At 41.1% G+C, this 23,448-nt stretch overlaps 1 protein-coding gene across 1 annotated transcript in view; it reads right to left on the bottom strand.

Annotated features, from left to right (window-relative positions):
* The window catches only part of LOC132110296 (ADP-ribose glycohydrolase MACROD2-like), a 577,997-nt gene that overhangs the window by 543,885 nt on the left and 10,664 nt on the right, over nt 1–23,448 (bottom strand). Inside the window, exon 3 of the mRNA XM_059516865.1 lies at nt 21,346–21,447. Within this exon, the coding sequence (XP_059372848.1) occupies nt 21,346–21,447 (102 nt within the window). The remainder of the gene's footprint in view (nt 1–21,345; nt 21,448–23,448) is intronic.

A 23,448-nucleotide genomic window follows, 5' to 3' on the forward strand; every position in this document is an offset into this window, starting at 1 on the left:
GTTAGTATTTTTCACTAAAGAATGGTGTTCGGCCAGTTATTTATATACTTTGCTGTTTCAGTATAAAATATCAGTTTACATTTCCAAACATTCATTTCGCCGTTGTCAGACTGCTTGTGCATTCAAAATCGCACTAGATTATTAATAAAATTAATGGCAAACTGATATTTCCTACTGACACACTACAGCAAAATATATAAATAACTGCTTAAAACCCTTTTTTGGGGTGAAAATACTAATGTGCCTTAGACTTTTGCACAGTACTCTACTTTACAAACGACTGTTGCTACTTTATAAAGAATGAGCATACAGTCATTCACAGAATGGATTAAAGACAGTGACAGACAGCACTCATCTTAACTAAATATCAGAGTGAGTGACAGAGATACAGTCGAAACATTATGTGTGGTTTTTGTATTAAGTAATGACCCAGATTATGAAATACATTTATTAGCCTTACACTGTTAGACTTTTTATCGTATTTTTGCGGTAACTTACTGGCAGCACTATTGCCAGTAAGTTACTGTAAGTTCCCCTTTAAAGTAGCTTACCTGTAAATGTGTTTTACGGTAAGATGCCCTTACCGCAATGTAATTTTACAGTAAGATGCTCTTACCGCGATTTCATTTTACAGTAAGACGCCCTTACCGCAATTTAATTTTACAGTAAGATGCCCTTACCGTGATTGAATTTTACAGTAAGATGCCCTTACCGTGATTTCATTTTACAGTAAGATGCCCTTACCGTGATTTCATTTTACAGTATGATTCCCTTCATTTAACAGTATATTAGTCATTTTATTTTATTTTAATAATAATATTTTAATATTTATATTTTACATTAATGCTATTGAATTTAACAAATTCCAAAAAAGTGACTTGAGTCCATGTACATCAACATTGTTTATTGTGCTTTTTTGTCAAACAAAATATTTTATTATAAACAAATCATCTAATTAAAACAAAACTAAGTTACAAAACAAAACAAATAAAATAAAAAAAAAATTCACAATCAAAAATACACTTCAAAACAGTTCCAAACTTCCACTCCTCCAATCACAGCAGATCACTGGTGTCAGGTGGCATCAATTCCTTTCTGCATATGGGAAGTAGAGAGAGAAACAGGGAGAAAGGGGAAAATAAATAAATAAAGAAAACAAAACAAAACAATTACATCCTTGGAGTAACACACTCACACAGCAAGTTCTACAGATTGTAGCACCAGCACCAGATTTGGTAGCACCGCACATGTGATATGAATTTTACATGTTTTGTCTCTAAGAAATGAACAGGTCCCCATTGACTTCCATAGTATTTAATTTTTTCATACCATAGAATTCAAAGGACTATTTGGTTACCAATATTGTTCAAAATATGATCTTTTATGTTCAACAGAATAAATAAATTCATTCAGGTTTGGAACAACATAAGAGTGAGTAAATTACATATTTTTTTATTTCTTTAAAGCTTTCTCTTCTTTTGGGCAAAGGAATTACACGATTCTCCTAAAAATTTGGAAAGATTATCGAGTTTTTTAAATGCACATAATAGACAATAAGTAAGTGTACACTATGCAACTATCGCTTTACATTTTCCTATATTAAAAATAGCAGAACTGTGATCCTTTCACCTAATTATCATTCTCACATTTCTCAATCTGTCTCCACCTTTCACTTTAAAAGGTTATATTATTTGCTTTTCTATTGGTGTGTAGTTCACAGTTATCTTTTTACCTTGATTTAATTTCTTAACAGAGCTTTTTCTTTAAATATTACTTGTACTTCTACTTATGGAGATTTTGTAGTCCACTGCCACCTATTATCCCAAGAGTGCCAGTCGAATCAACAAGTCCACTTGTCCAGAGCACTTACTACTGTGTAGAGGTTTGGGGGGATAGTAAAGCTATCGGGTCAAGAGTAGTGAGTGATTCTCTTTGTCTTTTGTTGTTTGATTGCAATGGCAAACAGCATCAGTATACTGTATATAGGCTACTGTTACTTTAAGACAGAATGCACAGATCCAAAATAATTACTTACATGCATCCAATTTTTTCCCTATTATTTACGTTCACTTAAGACATGATTGTGTACTATTCAATTTCTGGGCTTACGTGAATACTATTCAGGTCATGCATTTTGACACATACATATGTGTATTTGATCTGTAAAAGCACAGAACTGAAATGGGTGCTCGAATGTTGACAGACTGTGTGCTCACTCTTCGAATGAGTGTGCACAAAGTGCTGCCTGTCAGTATGCAAGTGCTAAATTGAGATATCTTGCATGGTTTATTGCAATTTTAATAACTTACATTTTTGCATTTTGCCTTTTTCTCATTGACCCACATTTCTTTATTGCTCAAATGCATCAGTAACTTTAAGCAGTCATAACACGCAATGCATTGAGATGGATTTAACATTTCAGAAAGCAACAAGTGCAAATAAAATGTTAATCTTCTCTGTGGTTGCATTTTAAGACCTTTGAAACCTGGATTTAAGACATTTTGACGCTGATTAAGGCCTTATCTTTTCATTAACAAATTTAAGACATTAAGACTTTTAAAGGATCCACAGGCATATGGAGCCAAAAGAGTCTCAATAAAGATAAATGCACACACTACATTCACATATGCACACATAGGATTCATACATGCACACACATAATTCATAAATACACACACAGGATACACAAATGCGCACAAAATTCACAAATGCACACACAAAATTTAAAAAGCACAGAAGATTCACAAATGCATACAAAATTCAGAAATGCACACAAAATTCAGAAATACACACACAATTCAGAAATGCAAAAAACATTTACAAATGCGCTCAAGATTCACAAATGCACAGGACAAGATTCAGAAATGTATTTCTGATGCACACACACATATATCTTGATTTACAAACTGCTTGCGGTCTGTGAACTTCACTGCATTTGTGTGTGAATTTTGAGACTCCCCTGACTTGGCTCGACACACAAATGCCTTTTTTTAAACAGGGAATGATCTGCAACCAATCAGATATCTCCCTTGTTTTAGCCAATCACAAGAATGCACCCCACGTGGGGGATTGTTTACTTATAAGCCAATCAGCGAACTACTCACTTTCCCCAGCGAACAACTCACTTTCCTCACGCAGCGAACGACCCACTTTGCGCAGCCGGACACCCACTTTGCGCAGCAGGAGACTCACTTTCCGCAGCCAGAGAGTCACTTTCCTCTTGCAGCGAACGACTCACTTTCCTCACGCAGCGAACGATTCACTTTCCTCACGAGTCATGCAGCGAACGACTCACTTTCCTCACGCAGCGAACGACTCACTTTCCTCACTCAGAGAGCAACTCACTTTCCTCTCGCAGCGAACGACTCACTTTCCTCACGCAGCCGGAGACCCACTTTTCGCAGTCGGAGAGTCACTTTCCTCTCGCAGTGGACCACTGACTCTCTCTTCATGTAAGAACCGAATATTATAATTAAAGTGACTTCTATATTGCATCCAAAAGAATATTTAGATATATTTAAATATTCAAAAAGGTGTAATTTTTTTTTTACTTTCATTAAAATATTTCAATAAAATGAAATAATTGCTTATTGCAAATTTATGAATCCATGGTTAACTTTTTTTCTGCAGTCACTGGGCTATATGTATTGAGACATTTTTAAATTTATATTTTGTAAAAAATAATAAAAAATAAACCTGAATTGTACTCTAAACATCTGTATTTTCATACAATTTCATAAATAAGTAGGCTATAATATGCTGCACCACAGGCATATCGCGCTGTGTGAACGTGTTCATGTGATTGGCTTATAAGTAAACAATCCCCCGTGGAGTGCGTTCTTGTGATTGGCTAAAACAAGGGAGATATCTGATTGGTTGCAGATCATTCCCTGTTTAAAAAAAGGCAGTGAAGTTCACAGACCGCAAGCAGTTTGTAAATCAAGATATATGTGTGTGTGCATCAGAAATACATTTCTAAATCTTGTCCTGTGCATTTGTGAATCTTGAGCGCATTTGTAAATGTTGTTTGCATTTCTGAATTGTGTGTGTATTTCTGAATTTTGTGTGCATTTCTGAATTTTGTATGCATTTGTGAATCTTCTGTGCTTTTTAAATTTTGTGTGTGCATTTGTAAATTTTGTGCGCATTTGTGTATCCTGTGTTTGTATTTATGAATCATGTGTGTGCATGTATGAATCCTGTGTGTGCATATGTGAATGTAGTGTGTGCATTTATCTTTATTGAGACTCTTTTGGCTCCATACAGGCACCCTGAGTACAGTAGCGACAAATATTTAATGGAACTGCAAAGATTGTGTACTGGTGTTTGGTGTTTGACTGATTGTGGTGGCCTGTCTGGGCCAAATTTTTGTCCCAGTCCAGCCCTGCATTAGAAACTTACCTAATTTGCAGTCTTCCATTCAAATTCCGTAAGCCTCTGCAGGAATGTTGCTACCCGGGAGTTGATGGCTGCAACTTTTCTCTGTACAGTTCCACCTGTCTTTCGGCTTTTACCGAATTTTGCAGTGCACTTTGTGCCCTCTTCAGGATTGATCCTGACAAAGAATCTAAAAACAAACACAGGTCTTAAATGTTCATATTAACACATACAGTAGTCATCTTTAAAAGCGGCCCTGTGCATTTATCAATTTTAATGACATGGAGGCAAAGAACCACCCAAAACGAAATGACCCTAAATCATTTAATGCACAGCTAGCCATGGATAATCCCGCTTATACCATGGTCATTTGCCAGCACTGACAACTTAAAATTGTTGTTGCTGTTTGCAGAAAGTTCGCAATATTTGACTGGAAGGGACAAATTGACCCAACAACTAATCAATTAACAAAACATTTTGGTTTCTTATAATTTGGCTTTGGCTGCATTGCATGCCATTTTATTTATATTATTCTGAAATGAACGAAATGACTCGAAAAAGATTCTTTAATTTTGCTGAACGAGACTCAGATATCCGAGTCAGTAAAATGATCCAAACTTCCCACTACTACACAGCGGTGTTTCGTTTATGAATGAATCTGCGTTTTCAAACAAATCTAGTGAGTCAATGACCCATTCAAAAAGCTTGCTTTGTTCCTGAATAAATCTGCCGTTTGAACGAACTGACTGAATGAATCGTTCAGTGACAAAGACAGTGACTTGCTGTCCCCTACTGGCAGTTTTAGTTTAATTTTTAAAGTATTTTTTCAGTTATTTAAATCATTTAATATTTCTATATTCAAAACCTTCTATTTAAAACATTAATCTCATAACATATTGTTATCATAAATTTAAATGCATTCATGCCCCTTCTGAGCCTCATTAAAGTCCCAGTGAACAGAAAGTTGCAAACAACTTTTCTCCAGTGTTGTGAAGTATTTCCATGTGAAACGGAATATTAAATAGAGGGCAGGGTTTTACTTTATTTTTTATTTAATTTTTATTAAGGTTAAATAAATAAAAAAAATACCTAAGTGCTCCTAAAAAGAAATGTAAGTGTAAAGCCCTAAGTTATGCATTACAATATGTTAATGCATCTGAACTGATAGTCAAAACATACTTACAAAGCCAAAGATCCTCAGTGCTTGTGGCTCTTAAAAGAGCCTTTGGGCTGTAGTTAGCTCCTGATGACACAGGGAAAAGAGAAAAAGAAGAAACATTATTTTTCGTCAATGATTCATGGGTAATGACTATATATATAGTATATGAAGATGTTAAATCACAGATCTGGGATCACTTACACAATCAGATGACAATCAACACTGAAAAAAGGGAGAAGAAAATCAGTTTTACCAATAATCAGCATAGAATATCTAAAATATTTTGCAATGAATATTTTTCAATTAATCTATTGGTCTGCCTTTACATTGCTTTAAAAGCATTACTATTTTAACATGTCATATTTCTGTCACGTGCAGAGTGAATCGCACGGTGAACCAGACAGTTTGCAGCATTCAATTGGCTGTCGGTCCAATAAACCTCTTACATCGTGTCTAGACTTTGTTGATGAGAGGATTCGCGAGCCTGCATAATTCGGCACTGAATTAAAATGGCGTTGTGAGCAGTGAGTAGATTCTGACTAACTTGAACACCTTTGATAGGTCATTGCGTTCAAGAGACCAGACAACTAACGTTATGTCTGTGAATGGCTACATTGATGCTCACCGCTGCAAAATGCGTTGTAAGATTCATTTGCCATTCACCAGAGAGTGAACACAAATAAGCACTAATATACACTGGAGCTGGAGCGCTTGCCAAATCTGTTGCGCCAATACATTATTTCAGTATCAATTGAGTGTGCTCTTGCTTGCGGTGGACTGGGGGAGAGAGACTGCGAGAGAGTGCGTTTGAGAATTCGCGCCAACGTTACTTTAAATAGCCTAACGTCGCACACATTTAACGGCATTCATTTAAATGACGAGTAAAATATACCATAACTGGTCTTAAAAATACGGAAAACCATTGTGAAAATACTACATTGGGTCCATCTAAAAGCAGTCAGTCAACTGTATGACATAATGGGATATGAAAGCGGCAGTTTTTGAGGAAAACTAAAAGTTCCTTCAGACTGTCCTGTTAATAATAGCCTATTAGATTGTATTATTTACTTTCTTCATAAATTTAGCTATATTTAATTGATATTGGTAATGGTTTACGTTGTAAAAGTAACTTATAAAATAAATTTGTTAAGTAAAAAGTACTTACCTCAGAAAAACTTGCAGCTGGCTTCTAGTAGCGATCCACTCTGACAGACGTCAGTTTTGCGCGCACTCGACACGTCACACAAACATCAGTTTACATTCTGCCAGGTTGTTGCGCAGGCTTTGCACGTGAGCAACAATTTAAAATTTGTGAGGTCTAAGCAAAGTTATTATAATTATTATTATTATTATTATTGTTGTTATTTAAATATCACCACACCTGTGCTCTTATACCTGGCATGAAAATAAAACAAAAAATGCCTAATTTGCCTGTATGGGAACCAGCTGTCGATTACTATTATTATTAGGGCCCGAGCACCGATGGTGAGAGGACCCTATTGTTTCTGCTCCGTTTATTATTATTATTATTATTGTTGTTGTTGTTGTTGTTTTTTATTGGAGAAAATGCTACTATTAAAATTAACATCCAGTGTGTGAAATGAGAATAATTTTATGATTTTCATCTGCAGAACAAGATGGAAAAAACTATAAAACATTATCATATGACATTTTAATAGGCCTAAAACATTAATACAATATGCATATAGCCCTATGAGTAATACAAGTTGTGGACACAATGACAAAGGCAATTTGCATACAAAAAGGCATACAACTTAATTGTATGTATAGATATCTGTCTTCTTCATTTACAGTAGCACTACTGCTTTTGCGTAAACAGTAAATTACTGTAAATGCCCATATACAGTAAGTTACTGTAAAATGCATACAAAATACCCACAATGCAGTGCATATTACAGTAGTTTACCGTAAATAATATAAATGGTATTTTACTGGGCTTTTTTGCGGTAAGTTACTGTAAAATTACGGCAAAGTCTAACAGTGTAGATTAAGCATAACTTGGGAAATAAGAGCATCCAAAGTGAAAGCTATGTATTTATTTTAAATATTTGTAATGTTCTTTAATGTTATCCATAGTTTTTTTGTGGGTCTTTTTTTTAAAGTATCGGTTCAGGCACTGTTTAGGCGCCGGTACCGTTTTAAAAGTATCGAAATGGCACTGGATTATTTCTCACTGGCTCATTTACCAAGTGGGTGCTTTCTCTTCGTCCTCCACAAATTAAGCTACTGTAGGTAGTTCGGTAGCGAGACGTTTTAATAAATTATCGTTTGCGATTGACGACGCGATTGACAATGTTGTGATAAGTAGGCTATACCAACTTTGTAACTCGTTACCCCCCCCACCCCACCCCACACACACACACACACAGACTGGACATAGCAAATACAGGAAGCTATCAATCAAGAAGGTATCAGGATTATGAGTTATTTTTAATTTTTAGTTTTTGATTAATCACTTGGATTAATCATTCATTTTGACAGCACTATAATCTTTATTGTATATAGACAACCATACAAGGCTAATTGTTTTTTAGCCTCCACCAATGTTCTTGTCCATTGCCCTCACAGATTCCTGCAGCTAAACTTGGATGTACACTTACATTCCATTAAAGGTTATTGATGACATGCCTCTGAAGTTTGACTTTTTGCACCATAACAATACTTATAGGCAACTATAGGGTGACCATATGAGCCATTTTCCCAGGACACGTCCTTACCAGGATTTTTATATTGCCTAAAATATCCAGATTTTGGCTGTTTGTGCTTTGCAGATCGATCATTGTATGGCATTCATAAGAGCTATAGAGAGCAGAGCAGACGGCTCCTTATGCATTAAAACCACTCTCTTGGTACTTTGGTGTCATACAATGATTGGTGCGCAGCGACGCTTCAAGTTGAATGAACGAACAAACACCTAACATTTACGTGTATTTGCATTACTCTGATCGTTCTCTGTAGATCTCACCTTATCACACGCCACGATTGGTTGATTATGTAACATACCTGCATGTTATTGGTCAAACTACTTTGGATGTTTTAGGCAATATAGAAATTCTGGCAAGGACGCGTCCTGGGAAAATGGCTCATATGGTCACCCTAGGCAACTAGTCATCATATCTCTAGTTCTTTAATGTATTTGCATTGTACTAAAGTACGTTCATTTTCAATGGGCATATATGCGGCTGAAACAGGTAGCCTAGTGCATCCCAAATTTTTCAACATGAACATTTTAATATAACATTATAGTCATTATGGCCTATGGCTTTTAGAATAATGTTTTTTTGAGGAGGTGGGGTAGTGCACAATAGGCCCCTGTGGCGCGGCCTAAGCTTTTGTTCTTAATGGCATTTTTTTCCCTTACATTACTTTTACTTTTATACTTTAAGTAGTTTTTTAAACCAGTACTTTTACACTTTTACTTGAGTAAAAAGCTTGAGTTGATACTTCAACTTCTACAAAAGTCTTTTTAAACCCTAGTATCTATACTTCTACTCAAGTAATGAATGTCAATACTTTTGACACCACTGCATCCAATGGAGCAGGACAAGTAGCAACCACAGGTGGAGGTGGAACATCACGCCATACACGGTCACCCGCCAGATTATTCCCCAAAATCACTGAAACTCCTTCCATTGGTAATGAAGGACGGACTCCCATCACCACTGCTCCATTTACTAAATCGGATTGGAGAAACATGTTATGTAGGGGTACAGACAAGGTTTGCAATCCAATGCCGCGAATCAGCACACTGTTTCCTGTATTGGACTCCTGAGTAAAAGGAAGGACAGTTTGCAAAATGAATGATTCTGAGGCACCCGTGTCTCTGAGAATCTTAATAGGAACCTTCTCAGTACTTCCAAGCAATGACACATAGCCTTCTGTAATGAAGGGAGCATACCCAACATTGCAAGGTACCACTGGTTTCTCCAGACTCTGTAAAATATCAAAACAGTCAGAATTATTATCTGTCTGAACCGATGAAATAGCAAGAGCAGGCTTGGGTTCAGATTTAACACGCATCAGTTTTCCCTTAAGTGCTAAACAATCCTTTTTCCAGTGTCCCTTTAAATGACAATAAGCACACTGGTCATTTTTATCAGCGTAACTTTTAAAATTCCTCTCACTCTTATCAGACAAGGCATGATGGGTAGTTACACTCTCTGTTGGACTATCACTGAACTTAAGCCTACTTTTCTTGACTTCACATTTATGAGCGAGTGCATACTCATCAGTAAGAATAGCAGCCTCTTCTGTAGATGTAACCTTTCGATCAGTCAAAAAGATGGAAACATGCTCAGACAAAGTGCTTGTGACGAGTGGGGCGGGGCCGAGGGACATGGGAGCGAGGCCGGGGGAGTGATTGGAGATGAACTACACCTGTTCGTCCCACCGGTCTCGAGGCCCATGGAGGAGATGGAAGGATATAAAACTGGAGCGACGACAGTGAAGGACGAGAGAGGACCAGGCCTGGGCTTTTAGTTGTGTTTTGGTTTTTATTTTATGCGTGTGCCGCCATGGACGCTCGAGGCGGTGGGCCGGTAGCGAGCTCGCCCGTCCCCGGCAACTCGCTCCAGTCCACCGCCTCGAGCGTCCATGGCGGCACACTCCTCGCCAGCTCGATGGCACCGCGGATTCACCACAGCGGCGAGGGATCTTCAGCAGCGCGTCCCTCCTTCTCCCGGGTTTCGGCACCACTGTAACGATATCAACCTTCATATTCATCCGGAAGAAGGAGGCGGGAACCGGCGGACAATCAAATAACATTTAATTATCCAAAATAAACACAAAACAGCGCACCAGCCCCTCACGGACGACTGGTGCGCGCAAATAAAAACAAAACACAACTAAAAGCCCAGGCCTGGTCCTCTCTCGTCCTTCACTGTCGTCGCTCCAGTTTTATATCCTTCCATCTCCTCCATGGGCCTCGAGACCGGTGGGACGAACAGGTGTAGTTCATCTCCAATCACTCCCCCGGCCTCGCTCCCATGTCCCTCGGCCCCGCCCCACTCGTCACAGTGCTTTTAAACTGTTCTAACAGGAACAACTCATGAAGATCTTCACGACTGGTTACACCTGAAGCAGCACACCAGCGATCTAACTGGATTTTTAAATCTCTCACAAATTCACAATACGTCTGTTCTGCAGGTTTTCGCATATTTTTAAATTTCTGCCGATAGGCCTCTGGTACCAGCTCATAAGCTTTCAGTACAGCCTCTTTAACCTTATGATAATTTTGACTATCACGAGCATTTAAAGAAGAATAAGCTTTTTGTGCCTTACCGGTTAACACACACTGCAACATCAAAGACTGTTCAGAATCTGGCCATTTCATAACATCTGCCAAACGTTCAAACAGACTGAAGAATGTGTCTACATCGGTTTCACTAAATTTGGGTATCAGCTTAATATTATTGGCTACATCCAACCCTTTTCTGACCGAACTGGTTAGACCACTTGTACTTTCCCCCATTTTACCCTCACCAATTAACTGAAACCGCAAAGCCTCAACCTCCAATTTGCGAATTTCAATTTCACGATTCAATTTCGCCTTTTCTATCTCTAAAAGCATTAGTTCTTTTCGTTGCTCAAAAGAGAATGTGGAAGCAATAACTGAAGATTGTGCAGCACTATCATAAAAACCAACAGGCCTATCAGGAACAAAGACCTCTAACTTAACTAGAGCAGCTTTAACAATTAGTGCAACAGACTCCTTTAACTTTTTTTCTTTGGTGGTTAAACAGATCTCATACTTACCGGCCACCTCCAACAACTGTTCTTTCGTTAGTTGATCAAACAATCCCTCACTAGGAGACTCAAAAAATCCATCTAAAACAGTAGCCATTATCTATTTTTCTATTCAGCAGAACTCATAATCAAGTGATTTAATTTACGAACACCAACAAGTGATTATTCCCCCTACTCTCTCTCCTCCCCCCTAAAATAACTCAACCCTAGTCTTCATGCCTCCACCAAGAGTCGAGTATTTTTAAGCACTCAAATACCGTCAAATGTATAAACTCACGGACAAACCAGTGAGACATACAATAGCGGCAGCTCTCTCAACTCAGCGTCAGCACAAAAACAACAAACTAAAATAAAATAAAAAAAATCAACGCAATGCGTTGCTAAACCTAACGGGGAACATCACCATTAGTGTAACAAAATACAGAGTTCGCTGACCAATTACCTTTCAACAATATTAGCTTACCGAGTAAAGTACACATACATGGGGGTGGTGTTAGCGCAGTGGATAAGACGCATGCCTGTGGTGTGGGAGACCTGGGTTCGAATCCACTGTGAACCACCAGTGTGTCCCTGAGCAAGACACTTAACCCCTAGTTGCTCCAGAGGCGTGCGACCTCTGACATATATAGCAATTGTAAGTCGCTTTGGATAAAAGCGTCAGCTAAATGAATAAATGTAAATGTAAATGTAAATGTACATAACAAAATCCTGCCAGAGCTAACGTTCCCTTTCATAGGTCACTTCGATGCTGCGGTGACGTCACCATGTATGGGAACACCTTCGGTGAGACGAATGTCTGAAGCCCTATACCATCCCGCCAATCCTATTGGCCAAATAGCGCGTGGCACCGCCCAGCATGCGTAGGCATATATATACCTGGTGCCGCGCGCCATTTACCTCAGATTTCATTCCTTCAGTACGAAGCGAATCTTCTGTGCCCTATTGTCTCGCGTTCTCAGCGATCGTCACGAGCAGTATACTCCTCTCCGCGGACGCGATGAGTTTCAAGAAGTGCAAGGACCCGTGTACCAGGTACATCGTTCAGGGGGACACTCATGACAGGTGCGTAGTCTGCCTAGGCTTACACCACGCACAGGAGGCGCTTAGCGGCCTTTCTTCATGCCCCCATTGCGATGGCCTGCGACTCAGGGTCCTTCGCTCGAGGGTAGATGTGTTCTCCGATGTCGCCGTGTCTAACCCCCGCCACACCACTTCTGCGACTGCCGAGGCACCGCACGAGGTGATAGCTTGGGGTGACACGTGTGACATGGAGCTCGAGGACAGTTCAGCGATGGAAAATTACTCTCCACATCGCTCGCTCTCCCCTACCCTAATACACAGGAAAACTTTTGAACCTGTCGTCTTTTCCTGTGAGGATTTACGGCCCACACCGGGGGCATGTAGTGCCATCTCCTTCGGTTGTGACCGCCATGATGACGACGTTCTTTCCACTGCGGCCTCGGGGTCCGAGGACTTCGCGGCCGACACGAGCCCTCTCCCTCCTAGTGGACAGGAGAGGCGTGTTTCCCCCTCCTACAGTGAGCTGTTGGATGTGGTTTCCCGTGCAGTGGGTACATTGGGGCTGGAATGGGAGGTTGAGAAGGCCGAGGCCCAACCTTCTTCGAAGCTGGATGACCGTTTTCTAACTAGTCGGACACCTGCGCAGCCCCGGAGGCCTTTACCCTTTTTCCCGGACCTCCACCAGGAGGTTTCGAGGTCCTGGAAACAGCCGTTTGCGGCGCGCATCACGAACGCTGCGGCCGCGGATTTCGCCACCATTTCGGGCATGGCGAGTCACGGCTATACAGCGATACCGCCGATGGAGGAGACTCTCGCCGAACATCTTGCGCCTAATTCGGCCGCGGCGTGGAAGTCCCGCCCCCTCCTCCCCTCGAAGGCGTGTCGAGTCACGTCTAGTTTAGTGGGAAAATCCTATATGGCCGCTGGTCAAGCGGCTGCTTCGCTTCATTCCATGGCGGTCCTTCAGGCCTACCAAGCGGAGCTGTTAAAAGGATTGGACGAGGGGGACGGCATTACACCTGAGGCGGTCAAGGAACTACGGCGAGCAACTGATTTGGCGCTTCGTGCTACCAAACATACTGCTCGAGCAGTGGGCCGTTCCATGGCTGGATTAATTACGGTTGAGCGCCACCTCTGGCTTAATCTCACCGATATAAAGGAAAAGGATAAATCTTTCCTCATGGATGCCCCTGTGTCTAAGGACGGTTTATTTGGAGAGGCGGTCACTTCAGTGGTGGAGAAGTTCACAGCAGCGAAACAACAATCAGCCGCTTTCCGCCAGCTGATTCCCCGCAGACCCAGAGAGGTTGAACGCCGTCAGGCGCCCGCGCGTTCTCGCTCAACCTCCTCTCACCGCCAGCGAGTGCCCTCTCGGGAAGAGCCTTCACCTATGGCGCCCCCTCGCAAGGACTGGGGCCCTAGGGTTGTTCCACCGGCTCAACAACGCCAGCGAAAAAGGTTGAACCTGAGTTCGACGGCCAAGGCCTCTCGTTCTCGGGCACATAACAGCAGCTCCTGATTTTTTCGCTGCCTGCCAGGGGCTGTGCCCTCCGCTACAGAGCGCTGTTGGACCGCTTTCGCGCATCCAACACTCTCATTGCAGTCCCCACGCTCAAACCCTGACTGTTTCGCCGCAAACAGCGCCTCGAACAGCATTGGAGCGAACTGTAACACCAATCGCTTCCTCAGACACTATGCACGATCCAGTTTTCAGAGCTCGAGGAGCGCTTCAAAGGGTCTTCATCGAACGGCCCGTCATGACGGCTCGCTCAGCCGCCGCTGTTTCGCTAGCGGCAGAGCCCGATGCTCAATCTGTTGGCCTAATTCCTGCCGTGGACACGTTTCAGGATTACGTACAACGAGATACAACGCCTGCTCTGCATATACTTCCCCTGTGCACGAACACCGTGAGTCTTTCGTGCCCGGACATTTCTATGTGTGCAACAGCGTTGCAGGAAACGAACATGTTGAAACCGCTAATATTGTTTCGGGCCGCGTGGGAACGCTTGCCCGGCATTTCTCAATGGGTGTTACGCACAATTTGTCACGGATACACCATTCAGTTTCGGAAAGGCCCGCCCCCTTTCCGCGGAATTCTCTCCACGGTGATGAAACCGATGGACATGGCGGTGCTGAGACAGGAAATGTTAGCTCTACTGAGCAAAGGGGCTATAGAAGAAGTACACCCCTCTCAGATGGAGTCAGGGTTTTACAGCCGTTATTTTGTGGTACCAAAAAAGGACGGCGGATTACGACCCATTCTGGATTTACGCCGTCTAAATCTTGCACTCAGGTCGAGCAAATTCAAGATGTTGACGGTAAAATCTATTTTGTCTCAGATTCAACCAAACGACTGGTTTGTCACGATCGATCTGAAGGATGCTTATTTTCATATTCAGATCATCGAGAGACACACCGGAAGTTCCTCAGATTCGCTTTGGAGGGCAAAGCGTATCAGTACCGCGTTCTTCCCTTTGGCTTAGCGCTAGCTCCCCGTACATTCTCAAAATGCATGGACGCAGCTCTGGCCCCGTTGCGGCTCCGGGGCGTCCGTGTGTTAAACTATCTGGACGACTGGCTGGTGTTAGCGCAATCTCAGACTCAAGCACACTCTCATCGAGATATTGTGCTAAATCATTTACACAGCCTGGGTTTACGCACAAACTTCCAGAAAAGTGTATTAATCCCCTCTCAACGGATTACCTTTCTGGGAGTAGATTTGGACTCTCGCGCGATGACAGCAAAGCTTTCTGTCCCGCGCGCTCAGTCGATTACGTCATGCGTTCAGCACTTCAGGGCGGGTCACACAGTGACAGTGAGACTGTGCCTCAGACTACTAGGTCTAATGGCGGCGGCGCTTCCCGTGATTCATCTGGGTTTGCTTTACATGCGCCCGTTTCAGTGGTGGACGAAACGACAGAATATTTCACCCCGTTGTTCTCCGCATCGAACGATCTCGGTGACGCGGAGGTGTGTGATGTCGTTAAAACAATGGACATCAGCCGAATTTCTCCTCACCGGGGTTCGGCTGGGAATTTGTGCTTCCCGAGAGACTGTCACGACAGACGCGTCTTTGACCGGGTGGGGAGCTGTTTGTCAGGGGCGCCCAGCCCACGGAGTGTGGACAGCGGCACAACGCAGCTGGCACATAAACAAATTGGAATTACTGGCGGTTTTTCTGGCTCTCCAGTATTTTTCGAGTCTACTGACCGGCCGTCATGTGCTTCTCAGAACGGACAACACTGCGGTCGTGGCTTATCTGAACCATCAGGGAGGATTACGTTCTCGCCCTCTGTGCAGACTGGCGAGGCGGATTCTTCTTTGGTCTCACGACAAATTTCTGTCGATCCGGGCTGTTCACATCCCCGGACGACTGAACTTCGGAGCGGATTTATTATCCAGGCAGACTCTGGAACAAGGGGAATGGAGATTACACCCCCAAACGGTGAATCACCTATGGCATATTTTCGGGGAAGCGGAAGTGGATTTATTCGCATCGAGCACGACTACGCATTGCCCGCTATGGTTCTCCCTAAGCCCTCCATCACCCCTGGGTCTGGATGCGCTAGCTCACAGCTGGCCCAGGACCAGCTTGTATGCGTTTCCTCCGATTCGGCTGGTCCCAGCGGTATTATGCAGAATACGGCGGGACAGAGTGGGACAGCTGTTGCTGGTGGCTCCGCGATGGCACACACAGCCGTGGTTTGCGGATCTCATCAATCTGTTAGCGGGCTCTCCGGTGGAGATTCCCCTCAGACGGGATTTATTATCGCAAGCACAGGGACGGATCTGGCATCCCAGGCCAGATCTGTGGAACCTGTGGGCGTGGCCTCTGAGCGGAGTGAGTTGATATGTCCCGGTCTTTCTGCTGAAACTACCGAGACTATACTGAACTCTAGAGCAGTTTCTACGAGACGCTTATATGCTTTCAAGTGGAAACTGTTTATGACATGGTGTGAAACTCATGATGTGGATCCAGTTTACTGCCCTGTGGCTTCAGTACTGGAGTTTCTTCAAGACCGTTTTTCGGAGGGATTGACACCAGCCACCCTGAAGGTTTATGTGGCAGCTATCTCAGCTCACCATGAGCATATAGGTGGTGTTTCAGTGGGTCGTCATCCACTGGTTTCTCGCTTTATACAGGGTGCGCGACGGTTGAGGCCTTTCCGCCCTGTGCGAGTTCCTTCATGGGATTTATCCATTGTGTTACTGGGTTTGTCAGGGCATCCGTTTGAGCCCCTGGAAACTGTATCGGATAAGCTCCTGTCTCTGAAGACACTTCTTCTCATGGCTTTATCCTCCCTTAAAAGAGTTGGGGATTTACAGGCTCTCTCTGTCTCACCCTCGTGCATGGAGTTTGCACCAGGCTCTGTGAAAGTGTTGTTGCGACCTAGGCCTAATTATGTTCCTAAGGTCGCGTCTAATCCTTTTCATTTTCAGCAGGTGGTCCTGGAGGCCTTTTCTCCTGCTGCGACAGAGTCTGGAGATCTAAGTCTTTGCCCTGTGAGGGCGTTGAAGACTTATGTGGATCGCACTGCCCCATGGCGTGAGTCTGACCAGCTGTTTGTCTGTTTTGGACATAAGAATAAGGGCCATGCAGTTACGAAACAGCGCATGTCCCATTTGCTGGTGGAGGCTATTTCCTTGGCCTATGAGGCGTGCGGGCTCGCTTCGCCCTTAGGAGTAAAAGGTCATTCCACAAGAGCAGTGGCTTCTTCTCAAGCCTTTCTCAGTGGATCTTCTATGGATGATATCTGTGCTGCGGCAGGCTGGTCCTCACCGAGCACTTTTATCAGGTCTTACAGTCTGGATGTGAGGATGGCTCCTGGCTCCCGGGTTCTCTCCGCTTGAGCAGATGCTTCCTTGGATCCAAGCTATCAGGTACGTCAGGCGTGATGGTATAGCGTTCCCATACGTGGTGACGTCACCGCAGCATCGAAGTGACCTATGAAAGGGAACATCTCGGTTACGTATGTAACCTTGGTTCCCTGAATAGGGAACGAGATGCTGCGGTTCTGGCCGTGCCGTACCTTGATAGCTTTCTTCTCTTCTCGTCATGAAATCTGAGGTAAATGGCGCGCGGCACCAGGTATATATATGCCTACGCATGCTGGGCGGTGCCACGCGCTATTTGGCCAATAGGATTGGCGGGATGGTATAGGGCTTCAGACATTCGTCACACCGAAGGTGTTCCCATACGTGGTGACGTCACCGCAGCATCTCGTTCCCTATTCAGGGAACCAAGGTTACATACGTAACCGAGATGTTACACTGTATAGCCTAGAGAGAAAAAAAAAAAAAGTTCTTACAAGGGGAACTCTTACAATAAATCAATACACTCACCATACGGTCTATTTCGGTTACCACTTATTTTCTCTTCAATTGAAAACAATGAAGAAAATCCACCTTTTTAAAGACACCGAAAACCTCTCGCGCACATTTCCCAGAAACAAACAAAACATCCACTGTTCGTTAGCGCTAGCACGCCAAGAAACACGCAGGTGAATCGAATACCCGTAAAATACGCTCCGCCTATAGACCACACAGGCACTAGCAAAAATTTTACAAGTAATACGTTTTTTTCCTTGTTCTTACCAATAGAAGCTGGACCTTCCAAATTCTACCAAACATTTGAGGACGAGCCCCCAATTGTTACGTTCCGGCTCAAGGAAGTAACAAAATAAAGGGATCAGAGTCCAAAAATTAAATTAAACAAAATATTTATTTTACATCTAGGGGTTATATGAAAAAGAAAAAAGATGTTTGACAAAAAACAAACAAACAATAAAGAAAAAATCAATATGAAGGTCCAGCTCCTGAGCACAACTGCAGGACAGGGGACAGACTCCTTCCCACAAAGGACAGCCATCTTAAATACTGCTTTGCAAATTCAACACAGGTGTGGATCCTTATCTGGCAACCTATAGGGAAAAGAGAAAACCACAGAACAAACCCAAAACAAAACTGAGCCGTAACAAGATGTTAAAGGTTCTTTATGAAACCATTTAGACAAAAAAGGATTCTTCTATGGCATCGTGAAGCAACTTTGTTTTTAAGAGTGTGTGACAACATTTACAGGATGCATTGATGTGGAGCCCAAACTGGCCGAGTGATGCTTATGGTCCATGATATTGGATATAAAGATAATATAATGAACAATTCTTTGTGACTGTACATTTCAAGTTGGAAAAGACATTTAATGACAAGATGGGTTAAAATGCAGATAAAGTAAAAAAAAAAAAAAAAAAAAAAGTTTAAATCTGTGGTACCTACAAACATTTTTTGCATCTAAGCTTTTTTCTTATAGGAGCCAATGGCTCCTTACTCATTTTTTTTCTTTGCAGCCATGATAGGGTATCCGAATAGGCTACTTCCACCAAGATTATGAAGTGTGCATCATTCAGTATCCCGACAGGAGTTGTAAATGGCAGCAAAGTGGCACAACTGATGCTGGGATCACATAACAATAACAACACGGCCAATGTAGTACATGCAGATTACATTTAGACTACACACATTCATATTATGTAGAATAAACTTTTTTAATGGTTGCAAATGGACATAAATTCTTACTCAAAACAAGTAACCTTCACAGAAAGTATGTGATATTGTACACAGCCAATGACTGTTCAGAGGGAAAGAACACGGGATGGTGTTGAAGAAAGTGTCTGCCACACAATCAGCTCAATTCATCCCAGATTTCATTTTTCCAGTCCAATGCAATAGGTAGATGGATTAAAGTAAAAGTGTTTACAAGCCAATTCGATATGTAACCTGACATATTTCTAAGTGAAATAAGATACCCAAGAAACATTTGTGGAAGACTTGAATTGAATCCAAGCAGAATAAAACACTTTTATGATAACAAAAATCATAGCATGTTTAACATCAGAAAGGTATTTTTTTCCCTCTAAGAGCACTATGCTTTATACATTTTCAGCAGAACTACTGGAAACAGACAGTTCCCCGCAATCACAGAGATGCTTTCTGATTGTTCTTATCATCGTATTATAGCTTTGAGATGGAAACATCATTCCAGGAATCTAAACTCAAAAACACTGGAGCAAATGGGGCTTTAAGAATCAGTCCAGAGCACTGTTGCAATAATGCGATTACTTTCCTGGCCTGAGCCGCTGACCTTTGAAGGATGAACAGCCACCCGTCTGCATGATAAGTCTGCCTCATATTCTGAAGCCTTTAAACCAATTACTTTCTTAGTTCAATGCCACAAATCCTACGAAATGGTTTCACATTATTTTTTTCCACTGATGTGAATAATGCACAAACAAGCTTGTTGAAATAAGCACTGAAAGAAGCACAACCACACTGCAATCAAGCATGTGATTCGTTTTGATTCATTGGCTTACTGCTCCATTTTCACATCTGTATGACACCGAGATTAGACCAGCGTCCCATTCAGCTTGTTCTTTTATTTCCTGTTTTCAATGCTGACTCACTGACCTTACACCGTCCTTAAAAAAAGTTTCAGAGGGGAAGCTGTCTTGTGAACAAAAATTTTATAATGCAAAGAAGGAAATTCATTAATCAGTTTTTCTTCTTTCTCTGTTAATTTGAATTCTTGAGTTGTTTTATAGCTTCATAAGACTTACAGCTAAATGACGCACAATCATATTGATATTAAGCAGCATAACTTTAGTAGTACTGTTGTACAAGTACTGTTGCAACAGGTCAGTCATGTATGTGTGTGTATGAAATTGAATATACATCTATCCATCTATACTATATCTATATATACTTAACACATACATTAAAATATGTTTATTGTTTACTGAAAATTATATGTTATATTTTGCTATATCAGCCTGCAGCCCTACATCACACTAAGGAAACTGTAGAAATAACCTAGTATGTGATAGTAAATACACATGAAACTCAGACAAGCTCCAGTGATAATGAATCTAGTAGTCTGCAAGGTTCACGGCTCACAGAACAGCAGTAAACTCAACAGAAGGTTTAAATTTGTCTAAATATCCCAAAGCTCACACACAGGTGTTGTTACTTTAATTAGGCTGCATAATGCCTGAACTACATTGAGATAAACAAAAAACCTCAATCATTCACAAAATACATTTCTGTACATGTTGTAAGCAGAGCACAACACAGCTGTTAAGAGTTTCCTTTTGTTGCTAGGGATTCAATGGTCCAGCAAAGATCACATTTCACAGATGCTTTTGTCAAACATTTCGGACAATGAACTGCAATCACTCTCTGTGGCAGGTATGTTAAACTATCCCTCTCAATGAATGACACTGAGATAAACATCTTAAATCAAGAACATGTCTAATCAATGACAATCTACCACACAATATACACTAAATTCTTAACTAAGTATTTGCATTGTGTTACCACTATTTTCTATCTTTATTGCCACCATGACAGTGTTATCCGTCTGCTCTCACCATAACAGAACCCAGTTAACATATGCCTATTTTTGCATAATGTCTACAATAAAACAACGGCTTTCGCTTCAGAACAAACATATATCAAACAGCCAGCCCTCTCACTAAAGAGGCAATAACAGGAACTTTTTTTTTTTTTAATCAAAGCAACATGACAACAAGACATTTAACAAGCCATTGAAACAGATAATACTATCTCACTCTATAAACAAAACAAAACAAAAAAATTCACGTTTCAAATTTAAGAACATTCATGGCATATCAAACCTGAAAATAAACCGCAAGATGCACCGTTGAGAGAAAACACACTACAAATACAAAAATATGCATAAGCAGAAATATCATCTGTCCTGTAAATACATCAGTATAAACAAGGGGAAAAATTGTCATGTCTGTACAACTTATAGACACCAGAGGTCAGGCAAGCACAACAAATGCAAAGTGGATCCTTCCTAGCCCATGCAAAAAATCCAGCAGGAGTAAAGTTAAAAATTAACACATAGTATTAAAAAAATTATAATCACAGTGCCAAACTTGTGCACTAATTGCCTTTCTAACGTAAAGAAGCTTTAAAAATGCTCAGATCAGAAACTGCAAACTCACCAGCATTCACTATGGCATCCACCTCCAGGATGGTAATGTCACCTTTGTACAGAGACACTTTGTCAGCCAAGGAGAAAGACTTCTGTTCTTCTTCCTCAGTAGCTGTATGGTAAAGATAGATTAAAGATTAATTTATAGAAAAGCTACCATTTCAGCTAATATTGCATTTTGACTTTCTGTATTGAACAGAATGATACAGGTTCCATCTAATATCCTTCAACACTTTTCTGACCCACATCCATTCTGATCACTCTATGACAAACATTTAAAAAAAAAAAATCCTTTTTTTTTTTTTTTAAATTACTGACACTTTTGAGCAATTAATGCATCCTTGCTGAATTAAAGACATTTGTGATATGTTTCAAATTATTTAAGTTTTAAATAAATGCTGTAGTCTGAACTTTCTATTAAATCAAACAATCCTGAAAAAAGCATCATGGTGGAAGCACAACTGTTTTCATCTGTAATAATTTTCTGAAGGATCGTGTGATATTGAATACCGGAGTAACTCTTGGTGAAAATTCAGCGTCACCATATTCTTTGATTAATAAAAAGATAAAAAGAACAGCATTTATTCAAAATATAAATATTTTGTAACAATATACACTATCGTTCAAAGGTTTGGGGTCAGTAATTTTTTTTTTTTTTTTTAATTATTGCTTTTATTCAGCAAGGACGTGTTCAGCTGATTAAAAAAGTAATAAGGCTTATATTGTTAGAAAAGATTTCTATTTTAAATAAATGTTGTCCTTTTTAACTTTATTAATCAAATAATACTGAAAAGGGCATCACAGGTTCCAAAACAAATATTAAGCAGCACAACAGTTTCCAATATTGATAATAAATCAGCATATTAGAATGATTTCTGAACGATTGTGTGACACTGAAGACTGGAGTAATGGCTGCTGAAAATTCAGCTTTGAAATCACAGAAATAAATTATATTTTAAAGTATATTAAAATAGAAAACAATTATTTTAAATGGCAATAATATTTAACAACATTACAGTTTTTTCGGAATCTTTGGTCACATAAATTCAGCCTGACAAACAGAAGAGACTTCTTTGAGACATGCCCTGCATTCCATTCGGAAGGAGACATCACTATGCCCTAATCCCTTCAAAGAGTTTACCCTCCGGAGTTAGAGCTTCAAAGGGTGAAGGGGACCAAACAATTGTTTCTTGAAGTGCCCTTCTGCGACATAATCACATGCAATGAAGGCGCCATCAACATGCAAAGAATCTGCGCAAAGGATCATGGGAGCCCGAAGTGTCCATCAGTTGTACCCTTCGAATTCCTACATTTCGAAGGGCCCTTTAAAGTGGCCAATTTTTAGCACTTTAGTTTGGAACGATCCCTCAATATGGCAGCCATGATTCTTTTCACTTGAGAGGGCAATATATACAGTTTGCAATGCAACACCTATCTACAAATAACAGTAACCATTCATATAGCTTTGTACCAGCTCCCAGAATGCTGAGAAAGCAGGAACCAATGAAATCATATCTGGTTGGTTAAAGCACTGGCATGTAATACTGTGCATATGGGTTAGAAGAACAGATAGTAGTCCAATGAATAGAACGTCCAAACCACCAGGCCTCTAACTACTGGCACTGGATAGTCGGTCAGATCTGTTGACGCCATAGGCATGCAACAGAATGATATGTGAAAATCGCTTGAACATTTGCAAGCTAAAATAAGCAGTGTTCATTACACTAGTTTGAATAATTGCCTATAGCACACCCTACAAACTGTCCTCTTAAATCAGTAGAGCCAGATTAAATATCCGGCTCTAATGTGAACGGACCAGTTCAGCTCCTGTCAGTTTATCTCCAGGCCTGCTGGCACAGGATACAGCCATTTGGTGGAGCAAGAGCAGGATGTGCGAGTAACAAATCTCGTCCAAGGCAGCAGAAATGTTCCATTTAGCATTTCTGAAATCCTCTCACTATAATACTATACATGAAAATGGCCTGAGGATTTTAAGCAAGATGTTTTTTAAAGAGTAACTAAACCCTAAACCAACTTTTTTTAGTTAATGATCTGTAAGAATGGGGCTTTATTAGTGCTGTTCATTGATTCGAGTAACTTTTTTGCCATTTGA

The sequence above is a fragment of the Carassius carassius genome, chromosome 30 (genome assembly GCF_963082965.1).
Source record: "Carassius carassius chromosome 30, fCarCar2.1, whole genome shotgun sequence".
In the NCBI taxonomy this organism is placed as follows: Eukaryota; Metazoa; Chordata; class Actinopteri; order Cypriniformes; family Cyprinidae; genus Carassius; species Carassius carassius.